At 40.8% G+C, this 12,590-nt stretch overlaps 1 protein-coding gene across 11 annotated transcripts in view; it reads left to right on the top strand.

The window, feature by feature from the left end:
- The window catches only part of MYO5A (myosin VA), a 105,515-nt gene that overhangs the window by 25,627 nt on the left and 67,298 nt on the right, over window positions 1-12,590 (top strand). For 9 of the 11 annotated variants that reach the window (XM_080395052.1, XM_080395053.1, XM_080395044.1 and 6 more), the window contains exon 4: window positions 5,460-5,604. In XM_080395052.1, coding sequence (XP_080251178.1) covers window positions 5,460-5,604 — 145 coding nt within the window. Of the gene's footprint in view, window positions 1-5,459; window positions 5,605-12,590 lie in introns of those variants that run through there. The other 2 variants (XM_080395046.1, XM_080395045.1) reach the window with 2 other exon arrangements.

A 12,590-nucleotide genomic window follows, 5' to 3' on the forward strand; every position in this document is an offset into this window, starting at 1 on the left:
GGCTGGTTGGTGTTCCCCTTAAGCTTGCTTAGATAGGTGTGGGCTGGAGGAGGGCTTCACAAGGTGCAGATGCAGGAGGTCAGCCTTGCTGTTCGGTGGATTTATTGCCCAGCTATGATCGCCTACCTCTGCATTCAGCTCCTCCATATCTGTATGGAAGATACCAGTTTATTTTCTTTTTCGTGTTTTGCAATCAGTGTAACCATAGGAGCGAATTTGTAACAGTACGTGAGCCAATGCTTGTCTGATCAGAATTAGAAACAATCCTGGTTTTAAAAATACTGTTTAACTTGTGGTAGAGGTTATGTGAAGTTGAAGTTGCCTGTGATATTTTCCAGTGACCAGAATCGGGGGAAATTAATGATTGCTTCATTGGAAGTGCAAAATTGCAGCTGAGTGATCTATTTTAAAGAAACCTTGTGAGATAGTTTGGCTTAAAATTTAGATGTCATGCTTCTGGACTTTTTTGTTTCAGTGTGCATGTGTTTCTTTTAAATCTCAGTCTTTAGTCAAAATACATTGCTAGCTTTTCATATAACCTTTCAATATACATAAACTTTGCAAATTTTCCAAATATTTCTCTAGTTTATCTGTATGTTGGATGTTGTGCTAGTGCATAAGAGACAGTTTAAGTCATTCACGCATTTTTTTACATTTTAAGCTGAGTAAAACAGAACATAATATGATGGTGTGATTGCTAGAAACCAGATATTGAAAATTTCCTTCCCGTAATTGCCTGATTAAGGCAAAGGCACGTTTGTGTTGTCAAATTATCATTTCTATATTCTTTGCAGCCCAGTTTATGCCAGCAGAAAACATGGCCCATAATTTCTTCTTTAATGTACAATTCAACTTTGTCTCTAATCAGAGTTTTGTAGTACAGTCCCAGTTCTTGGTATCACAATCCAGAGCCTTCTCCGTGTTATCATATATCGCTAGACTTGCTGTTTATAATTTCATTGTACTTTGTGCTGTTTTGCAAGCTATAGAGCAGGGAAATCATGTTGCAAGGTTGTCCTTGACAGCTAATCATGGCTGTAGGTACCTGAAGCAGGAATTTGTGTTTTGCAGCTGAAGGCCTTGTCCTGTTCTGGTCTGTATATGGAATTTGCCAAGGGTCAGATTTTCCCTCTTCTGGTCACTCTCACAGCTCATGGTGATGGGTGCGGAGAGCTAAGGCAACCAGCACATTAGACATACTGTGATGGACAGGCTGCAGGCAGTAATGGCCTGCCACATTTTGCTCACTCCGGCTATTCCTAACCTGTGGATGCTCAGCAGAGTTCATCTGCTTGCAGTCCTGCTCTCAACAACATCCAGACCATGGGGGACTGAATCAGACTTTGCCACCCTCTGCTTGCAGCCAGCCTTAATTCCTGTAGGAGTGGGAGATGATTCATACCTACATCCCATCATCCCATCATGCAGTCAGAGGATGACTAGAGGCACAGAATAATTAAGGTTGGAAGACACCTCTTGAAGTCTTCAGTGAAGCTCCTTTCTTAAAACAAGTCTGACCAGCTCAGGTTGCTCAGGGCTTGGACAGTCAAAGTGTCTGAGTATTTGAGTATCTCCAGCGATGGGGATCACACAGCCTCTCTGGGCAACCCCTGCTGAAGGTGCATCTTCTGGTCCCGGCACTGGGAAACCACCTTAGTTCCCCCTGTTCAGACAATGTCTGTGTTTCTCTCCCTAGTGCCCCTTGAGCAAAGCTCTTCATGGAGGAACATTTTGTGAAAGGGCTTGTGTGCAACTGGAGTCTTGTGGCCTGAGCTTGTAAGGGCTTTTCAGTCTGAGTTTCGTGGTCCCGTGCCTGCTGATGCTGCTGTACCCCTCCCATAAGACAGCCTGCCTGGTTTGTGTTTCGGCTGCTCACAGTCATGCTCTGTGTTTAGCGTCATTTAAGAGGCTTTTGAAAGGAACGTGCCGTCTGCTAGTTTTGCTGTGTTTGGGAAAACATGTTGTTTTCATGTTTTCCCGAGTGCAGCTTTAGTTGTGGGTTTGGCTGGTTTTATAGTTCCTCATAGGGCTGGAAGGCCTTTAGCTCTTCATGGATGAGTCTGCCAGAGGGCTGGGACTGGTGGAGCTTGGTCATCTGTTTTGCTTCCAGACAAGACTCAAGTGACTTGCATGTGGATTTATTTGAAACGTGGATCCAGTAGCATGGAAGATCCTGGCAGTCAAAGTGCAGGTGAAGGAGGTTTAACGCTGCCTGGCGACCTGAGGAATGCAGTATGCTGTGGGTTTCTTAGCTTGGGATGTAGGTGTATGTATATTATGTTATAAGCTAAGGAAAATAATGGTGGCGTGGCGGCCTTTAAAAGCCTGATCCTTTGGCCGCAGATATTCGCCTTCCAAACTGCTCTATCAGTTCCCCTCTTAAGTGCAAGTTACTTTCCCTCTGCAAAGATAAACGCCTTAGAGCTCTCCCTGCAGAAGGAACTGTATTTGCCTCCTTAATCTGACTCACACATTAGCCAAGCTAGTTTAAATACCATGTGAAGGTGGTTTGAGCTAACCCAGCTGATTTAGCCTGAAGGAGATTAAAAACACTTTAATCCACCGTGAGTATTATGGTGACAGTATTCTCAACCAGCAGAACTAGAACTGGGATGGATGGACGTCCACAGCCCTAGAAATGAATTCAACCATGCTGTCAGAGTGTAATGTGTCAATTGGATATTAAATTCTTTAAAATTTCATTTTGAAGTAATCCAGACTTTTAAACAGAAAACCTCCTGATTTCTTTATTTCAAGTCAGCCTTTCACCAGCAGTTCAGAAGTGTTTTATAACTTGGCTTTTACTGTTGGGAATATGGAATGAAGAATTAATAAAGTAAGCTGAAAAGTTACAAAGGAAAGTTTGAATGCTTTTATGGAAAAACTGCTATGGCTGTGATGAAAACTCAGTGAATACTGCTGGTTAGTTCAGATGTATAAAGTACAGCCTGCAGTGCAGGAGAGCAAACTTTAAATGAATAAATTATTTCTATTAGTGGGCAGTTTATGTGCAGATGGGTGAATATGTTCAAGATAAAAGAGTTATATACACTCATTTTGGGTATTTATAAGAAGATTGGCAAAAAGAATAGCCAGAGTTTAATTTAATGTAATTGTAGGAAAGAAAACACACATAAATCTGATTTGGGAAAGGCCAGATATTTCTTAAAATAGCAATATGTTTTAGTGGAGATAAAGAGAAGTTATATATAAATTAATCTGAATTATAGTCCCGTGAGACAGACTGATTTAAAAGTTCCATAGAAAGCGTATAATTCCTAACTGACTTGTTTTGGATATTCCAGATGGTAGTTGCTTGTTGATTTTACAGATCGCTACTGAAGTTAAGTGATTTAATATGCTGGAGACTTGTCATGGGGCTGCTTGTTTTGAATTCAAGGGTTTGTTTTTGCCAACATAGTCAAAAGCAGGAGGCAATTGTCTGAAGCCTCACACGTGTTTTTTTAATGTGTCTCTGATTAGACTTGCAAGCATGGGAAGCTCAGCTCGGTGGCGCGGCCGTACTTTACTTTTTACTATTTTTTCACAGTTACAGAGGACAGATGTTAAAAACCAACACTTAAAATATTCCTTGAGTTTGCTAGTACTGATGTCCCTTCCCCTCCCTACCCCCCACCCCCCCCTTATTTTTTGGCTCATCATTACAGCATTACTTGGCATAAAATTTTATAGAGACTTTTCACTCAAGCTCCAGAGTAATTTCAGTGAAGTCATGGCTGATGGAAAAATCACTGACTGTACCTATATGGGTGGGTCTAAGACGTAAAAGTTGCCATATATTTGAGGAAATAGATCGAGGTCTGTCATATCTCTTAATGAAGGATATTCTGTTGTTGTTTAATGTTTTTGCTATGGTTTGTGCTTGATCTATAAATGCATGACAGGATTTAAAAATGGGATGATGCTCCCAGCGCAGTGCCAGACTGTATGTGGTTTCACTTCCCTTCTCCCAGCTTTTCCATGGAAGATTTCTTAGATAGACATCTCAACACTGTAATCTGCACAGAGCAGAGGGCTGGGATCTGCATTGAGGAAGTCTAAATGCATGCGCGCGCGTGTGTGTGTGTATTTCTGAATAAACTTAGAAGTGAGTTGAGTGCTAGGGAAATGCTTCTGGTGCAGGTTCCTCAGCAATGGTTTGTCCAAGGAGCGTGGGCAGCATGCCTGCTGTAATCACTGTGCAGCCATCTGCACCCGCGTTGTCACTTCTAGGCACCAACATATATGTGTAAGAAGAAATTCCAATTTTTAAATGGCCACTGTTAAAATTAGAGTTTGTTCCACCCCTGCCCCCCCCCCCCCCCCCCCTTATCACGTTGTAAAGGTGAGGAGGAATTGCCATGTCAAGAGAGCACAGTTTCCCTGACACGGCTGGGTCTCACATGGCAGTGACCAGTGTTTTCACCCCTGCATGGAGCAAATAAGTGTTCCCTACCCATGGTAAATGCTGCAGGAGAAGAAGGTATAAGTAATCTTTTTCAAATCATTCCTGTGGGCAGAGCAATCCTTTAATCCTTTCTCATGAAAAAGAAAATCATACCAAAAGCATTTGAGATCTCACTTTGTGGCTGGGAAGGATGTATGGAGTAAGACTTAAGTTTCCCTGTGCAGGGAGAGTAAAAGAATGGCATGAATTTAGAAATGCTGTAGTAATGAGTGGTATTAAAAAAGGCAGATATGTGTTTAATTGGGATGGGAAAACTAGAACATGCAAGGTATAAGTAGTTATACACACAGGTGTGTAAGAGGAGGGTTTTATGGTGCCTGCTAGAGCTGTGATCACTTAACTTCCTGACACCTCTGTATACCGCTGTGTATCAGCCCTATGAAATATGTCTACATAGGGGTTTTTTTGATCCCTTTGAGCAGGAGGTTGTCCTGCCTGACTGACAGGGATGTCTGGAATGCCGATTACACCATGACTCTACTTTGTTGCTTGTTATAAAAACTGAAGATTCCTGGGCATAGCATAACAGCTAAAGGGTTAACACACTTCACGTATCCAAACTGACAGTCATTGAGGCCATGTAGTAGTTATAATTAACACATCACCTTATCATTTGTAATCCACAGTAAAATACAGGGAAATAGAGTGCACATTCGTTGGCTTACTACACTGGGCAGGTGGTGTTTCAAGTTGATACAGTCTGAATCTGTTTCGTGCATGCTAGCTTTAGAAAAGGCAGATTGAGAGAAAAAGTAAAAAGTTGTCCCTAATGTGTTGCCTAAAGCAGAGTAGAAGTAAACTCTTCTGGTGCTTTTTGTACTCAAAACTGTGGTCAGAATAAGTACCTGTTGAAGTCAGCATATCAAATCCTTGTTTTTTAGTTAATATTTTTAGAAAGGTTAGAACAAAAGTTGGTGTTAAAGCCATTTTTTGGTTTGTTTTATTTTGAAACATCTATTAATAATTCCTTTCTTTCTCATTTCCTTTGTAGGTATTGTCTTAGTGGCCATAAATCCTTATGAACAACTGCCTATCTATGGCGAAGATATCATCAATGCATACAGTGGCCAGAATATGGGGGATATGGATCCACATATCTTTGCGGTGGCTGAAGAAGCATATAAGCAGATGGCCAGGTTTGTAGACCACGAGTCTTGAACTCGCTGTTTTTCTAAAAGGAGTGAGACTTAAAATTTCTGGCCAATGGCCTTCTCTTTAATTCATATTTTGCAAGATCTGTATCCAAAGTTTTAGTGCCTTTCACGAGGGGTAAGTTGCCTAAGTTAGAAAGCAGGAAAGCATGATGAATGCCATGGAGATCATGGCCACTGACATGTAAACAGGAATAACCACAGACCTTGTCAGTATTTAAGTCTAAAATTAGCCCAGTGTTTTATAAGATTATGTTTTTTTCATTTGATTAGCAAAACATGGAGATGCTTTTTAATCATCAGTGGATTTTTGAAAAGTGCCAGATTCTTAACCGTTTTGTATTTATATGTGATATGACAACAGGAAAAAAAATCACTTGGCTTATGAGTGCTGTTAGGGGCTCCTAGCTGTGTCGGTCAAGTCCCAGCTACGTAATCTGCCTGTGGCTGTTGTTGACTAGAATTAAGAGGGAGCAGAGGGATGATTACACAGAGTGCCTGAAAATGGTGTCTCCAAGGACACTGTAACAGCTGTGCAGGAAATCCTCATTTCTTTAAATATTGCATGAAAATAAACTTGTCACCCAAGGGGAGTGGTTATTAGAAACTTCTTCCCCTTCACCCCAAGAGCCTGCAAATTTGAGGAGCTTTTGAAATATTTCATTTCTAGGATAAAGATCTTTTGGGCTACTGTGTGGTCTTTGGTTAACAAGATGGCCCCTGGTGTCCTCACTAGTTATCTGCAAGCTATTAATTAATACAGTTTTCCTTGTTGACAATACAGCCCATGATCAAATTAATCCAGTAAAACAGTGGTAGATCTGTGGGTTAACTGCGGTGGCCTTCAAGCTGAACTGCAGGAGGGGGAGAGGGGGAGGCAAAGGGAAGATGGGTTGAAAATGATTAAATGTTCATCTTTGAAATTAGCTGTCTGTTCATTTAAGAATCCATCTGAGAGTTAAAGTGAATAAAATGCTCTCTACACTGTGAAGTGAGTCAGCTGCATACATGAATATGGTGATTCACAGTACCCACATAATAGAGAATTTCAAAAGAAAACGGTACGGTACAGTGCAACATTTCATGACTTAAAGGTAATTGCAAAATAGCCAATGTTTCAAAAATACCCTGCATCTGCACTGTTGAATGGCAGAGGTATTCAGCTTCCTTTCTGCTGAGAAAATAGACATATAATCTGGTATGGGAACATAAAGGCAAAACTGTGTTATGACAGTCACATCTACATTGAGGCTCTTTCAGTCTGGATCACTGCTGTTTTACAGATCTAGATCACTGCTGTTTTAAGCAGAATTGTTACTCAAGTCCCTTTAAAAGCTCTACAAAATAAGAATTTATTAGCCTTATATTATATCTGAGGCACTGTATAGTGACCTGCAGTTATATGTCAGTGATGGATGTAATCCAGATTCCCAGAATTTTTGTTCTTAATATTAACCAGTGGAAGTAAAGAGGCTGGAGGGAGATCTCGCCACACTGGCTGCCTCTAGTCACTGTTTGAGGCGGGCTTACGTCTTGACCTGTGTTGGAATTTCAAATTGTGGGATTGCCTGCATTGTATGTGTGTGTGTGCTTGTTAGCTGAAGCCTGTGTGGTGGCGATTTCTGTTTGCCCCCATCTGCATTCTCTGCTGTCATAGGAAGACTCAAGGGGGCTGAGATTTTGGCTAGAATTTCTGCTGTGGTTTTTCCTTTTTGTGTTAATTGCATGCTCTTCAGCTCTTGCTGCGCCCTCCAGCAATTCCGCTGTCCTGAATAACAACAAATAAGATGTTGCAGAAGTTCTTTTTTTGAAACAAATTATGAGAAATTATATAAGCATGGAAACGATCTTAAATAATCCTTTTGCATTAATGAATGAATGATTTCCTTTGCATGTCTACAACATGTTCTAAACAATTTGTTATTCTTTTATGAATAACTGACAGTACTTTCATAGGTGCAAAATGAAATCTGAGCACATAATGAAAATTTAAAAATTCCTCTACACTGAAGTAACAGTTTCATTTAGTTTCCCAGTGTTTATTTCCTTTTCTCTCTCTCTCTCTTTTTTTGGGGGTGTGTGTATATGTATGTGTGTGGTATTTGTTTTTAAGAAGTTTTTCTGTCATTTGGACATATAGACATTTGCTCATTCCATTTATTTTCTAATGCTGTTTCCAATTCCTTAATCAATTGTCCATCCCTTAAACTTCAGCGATACCTTCTACACTCTGAACAAATCACCTTTTACTCCTGAATTACGAAGTTAAAGAAGAAAATGTGCAGATTTACATTTCTGCAGCTGGTTATTTAAAAATGAAAATCAGATTATCTATGACTATTTCTTTAATGCTTTAATAATTGCATTGGATATTCATATGATAGGTACTCATGTGGATTAATCTGCATTTATGCATGGAATTGGTGAGATTTATTTTTCTGTTGTTTCTAATCTTCCCTAACTCCATGTTTAAATGATCACTGGAGTAATTAGTCATGATGTTCCTATCCATAAGGCTTCAGTGAGCTCTTCTAAATATTTACTCCTTAGGTCTTTTTCTTAATTCATAATTTAATGATTTAGGATTTGTTCTTGCCAGCTTCATTGCTTCATCTGATGTGCCTGAGAAGCTCCTTCCATGTGCATGGTTGTAACTAAATGATCTCTGTGGTCTTCTTCAGCCAAAGAAAATGCCCCAGGACAGCAGTCAGGAAAGCTGTGATTGTACATGTTGTACCTTCAAAAAATATAGTGCAGAAATGTTGACTGCTGGAATGACAGGGATGGAGCTCACATCTGTCTTGTTCATGAAAAGCGATATTCAGCAACTGCTTGGGGTTAATTTGCACATATAAAGCAGCACGTAAAGATATCTTCATATGTGAAATTTTCTGCATAGAGCAAGCCAAATGGTGTGGTGTGCATGGGCTGTGAAGCAGTGTGCCGATTTGGGCATCCATTGTTTCCTCTTTCAACCACAGTTCTAGCATCAGTTTCCAGTGGAGGGTTAGTGAGAAGGAATATGGCTCATCTTTACCCATAGCTGGCAATACGTGATTACTGTTTGCTCAGTAGTTTTTTGTCTTTTTCAGCACAGCTTTTTTAAGACTAATCTCATTTTGGATTTTTTTTTTCTATTTTTTTCTCTTCTCCCCCCCTCCCTGCTCTCCTCTTCTATTCCCCCTTCTCATCTGTATCTTTGTGCCTTTTTCCTTTTCTCTCTCCATCTGCACAGACTGACAGCTTCATTTCCAATGCTTTTCCTCTACTGTGCCCGAAACAAGCAAGAAACTAGTTTTACGCTGCATTTAAATTGTATTAGACTTAGGGTTATGTGCGCCTCATGCTTGTCAATAACATTATTGGTTTGGGTTGTATGATCCTCCAGACTGCAGGTCTAAGGGTTACAGAGCCGATCTCTTCCTCTGAGTGGGAGGAGATCCACCTGCGAGTGGGTCCCAGTGGGAGGGAACAGGATCAATCGGATGGGGACCTGTCTGAGGGGCTCGCCCCTGCCGCAGGGCTTTTGTGCAGAGCAGTTTGGGGGCTGCCATGGTTCTGTAGGAACAGCTGTAACAAGCTGTGCTTTCTGCACAGTCTCCCTCATGGATATTGTTCATGGGTAGCTTCATTTGAGCAAACTTATACAGGTTTGAGACAATGTGTAAGGCTGACAAACAATTCAAAAGGAAGTAAGTTGTTACTGAAGAACTTATTTTTGTCTCAGAAATACAAACCACAATATCAGCATGTGGGTGTTAGAACAGTGCATTGCAGTTCAAAGGGTTCAATACATGCAAAGTCAGCATTTGCAAATTATGAACAAAAATTTCAGTCCTTACAGTTACCCCTCTGTAGTATGAAAATTGAGGCAAAGCATCAGTTGGAAACTATTTATTTATATATATATATATTTTTAAGCATTACAATTTCAGTGGGAATCATAATCACCAGTAGGTGCAGTTCATTTTCATTGTAATATTCAGTAGAAGCTTTCATTTTTAACTGCATGGTTTGCAGTAAGAGGAGATGTTGATGATTATACTCTTGAAACTGTTAAGAATTACATTAATGTATGAGACTTATGATTATGAGTTTCCTAACACCATTAGGGAGAGAAGTTCTAAATCAGACTACCACAGGATACCCTCCCCTGCCTAGTAAGGGTATATTGCAGCAATTTAGAGAATGCATTTTTTTATAAGCACTTTGTTGGTCTGGTTTGTTCCATCCTACTTATGGCTGATGACAGACAGCAGAATTCAGTGCTTTTCAACTTAATAAATTAACTTGGAGATTTCCTTCTGATTAATTGGTGAAGTTGTCTAGCAATGTGCAAGTGGAGAGTAACATTTGCAAGCAGAATTACATACTGATGAGATCCCTATAAAACTCAATGAAAACCAGGACGGAAAGCAACAGTCTTTAAAGCATCAGTCTCCAAAGTTTGATTTTTCTGTTTGGACAAAGTATAATGATTTATTCAATGTTAGCATGTATCTTTTTCATTAAATTACCTGTAATAAGCAGGCTGCCTCTCTGTTTTGTCAGATTTTGGCATGTGTCTGATGGCTCTCAGCTACGGGAAGATTTTTTTCTATTGCCTTTTGTTTGAAAGGAAGCTTGGTGAGCTGTTGAGTAGGTGTTCTGAAAGCACCTCGACTGACAGTCTCCAGTTATCCCAGGCATCCCAAGATGATGTCCTCTTACAAAAATGCATGTTTGATCAGCTGCTGCTTTGCTTTCGAGTGTCTGATAAATGGATAGTCCATTCTCCCCTGGCAGGAGTCGGGAGGGGGGTGATTAACAACCCCTAACGGATCTGCATCCAGTTATGAAATGAGAGCCTGCTGTGGTGGGTATCGTACAAACATACAATGGCTGCCTTTGACTTATGTCTTTGACATATGACTTTTAAAATTAAATACTTATCTTGAAAAGAGATGGTACTTTTGGGGCTCTGTTGTTAAAATTAGAATGAAAAGGGAAATTGTGCTTTGTGGTGAGACCAGATGGTACTGGAATAGTCTCTTATACTTTGGGTCTCACATTTTATGATGTTAGAGGTACAAGACAGTGGATGGGGCGATCAACCTGACATAACTTCAGGGACCTACTTGTCTGAGCAGTGATTATTTTTAAGTAGCAAAAGGGTTAAGTATGGTTGTAGCTGGAAGCTAGAGTTCATGTGAGGTGTCCTGCTGGTAGCTAAGCAATGAGCTTTCCTAAACTATTGCAGGAGTGACCTCTGACTAATCCCTAGATAAATCAGTTGCATAGTGCTGGCTCATCTTTGTGCTCCTCTGGAGTGCAATCTGTCATGATTTTGCAGCATGTGCTGACCTCAGTTTTCTTCATTTGTATGTGTCGAGAGATGTTACCATCAATTCATTATCTTTTCACCTTTTGCCATTTTTACAGTCAAGAGCTATGTTTCCTGGATACAACTGAAATGGCAAGTGGTGCAATTTGTTAATTAATTATTTTTTTTAAAGTACATCTGCTGGTTTTGAGAGTACTGCAGAACTTTTTTCCCAAGCTGTTGTTGAAGAGGACCAAAAGTGCTTAAGAACTGAGGTGTTTCGGGATGGCTGAGTTTGCAGCTGGAACAGACTCAAGAGAATTCAGGTTATGTATAATAGTAATATTTCACCTTCATTTGGCACTTTCTGTGAGCAGATCTCTAAGTCCTCTACAGAAGAGATCAGTGTCCTTATTTTCATTTTATAAGTTGAGACAGACCTGGGGAGTGGGACACCAACTTCAGTGAATTCACCAAGGCGGCAAAAGCAGGTCATAAAGCCCCTGAATTGACAGTGTCTGATGACTTGAGCACACCAGCTTGGCAATAAAATACGCGAGAACAGAGCAGGTAATTCATAGTGCAGCAATTAGGTGGGTTTCCTGGTAATGTTCTCCCAAAGCTAATTTGTTTTCAATATACAGAAATTAACATGCTATATTTTGCATGCCTTCAGCTCCTGCAGCATTTAAGGGGTCTCTGTGCCGGGTAACATATATTGCATAATAATGTTTGCTTTCATGGAAGGCTTCTGTGTTCCTGGCACTTTACAAGCGTTCACCAAAGTCTGCTCCTCTAATACTGTGGTATCAATTTCTGTTTGTGTAGAAGACAAGTAGGGCAGAGGTGGTGTGCTGTGGCCGTGCCTGGGTCAGCCCAGAGCTGGTCCCAAGTGCTGAGCTTCCAGCCCCCGGTTCTGTGCTCAGAAGATCCCCTTTTCTCCTCCACTGGCTAAAGATGTCAGTGAGAAATGCTGTTAGGCTTAAAAAAACCAGTTAAACTAGAAATATATTTAGAAATGTGGTTAAAGAACGTAGTTTGTTGGACTTACCTTTCATGCCTATTAAAAATGAATGAATTTACAAAGAATTAATTTACTGCTTAGTTGGGAGCAATTGTTGTGACTCAAGGTGCAGCTGAACACATCTCTGAATTGTTAATGCGTGTCATCTGCGAAGACCAGGATGTGTCAGGTCACAGCATGTTAGATCCAGATAGTCGAAATAATCCGATGGGTACAGGGTGTGCAGGTGGAACAGACCAAGAAATGTGGCTGCTGTTCTGCGCAAGAAGTGATGCTTGCTCCTGGAGCACAGCATGAGTAACTCACTTTTTTTCTTCCCCTCCCTCCCCGCCATCACTTCATCATCACAGAATGGTTCGAAGCGCTTCAGTCTCTAATAATAATCCTTAGCGCTTACGTAGCATGTTGCACACTCTGGGCATTTTGCAAAAGTTACTTTGTTAATCCACACAACAGTCCTGCCAGGGTGGAAAAAACAAATTACCTGTGTGGGGCCGCACCTTTTGGGATGTGCCGGTGCAAGTGAATTTGGAAGCTTTGGCACTGGGAACGCCGGGATGGCGTGGCTCTGTGGGGAAGGAGGGGCTGCGCCCGCTGTGCAAAGGAGCACTGTAAGCAGGAAACTTCAAAAATGAGGGAAGAAGG

This window comes from Falco punctatus (genome assembly GCF_963210335.1).
Source record: "Falco punctatus genome assembly, chromosome: 7".
NCBI classification, from domain to species: domain Eukaryota; kingdom Metazoa; phylum Chordata; class Aves; order Falconiformes; family Falconidae; genus Falco; species Falco punctatus.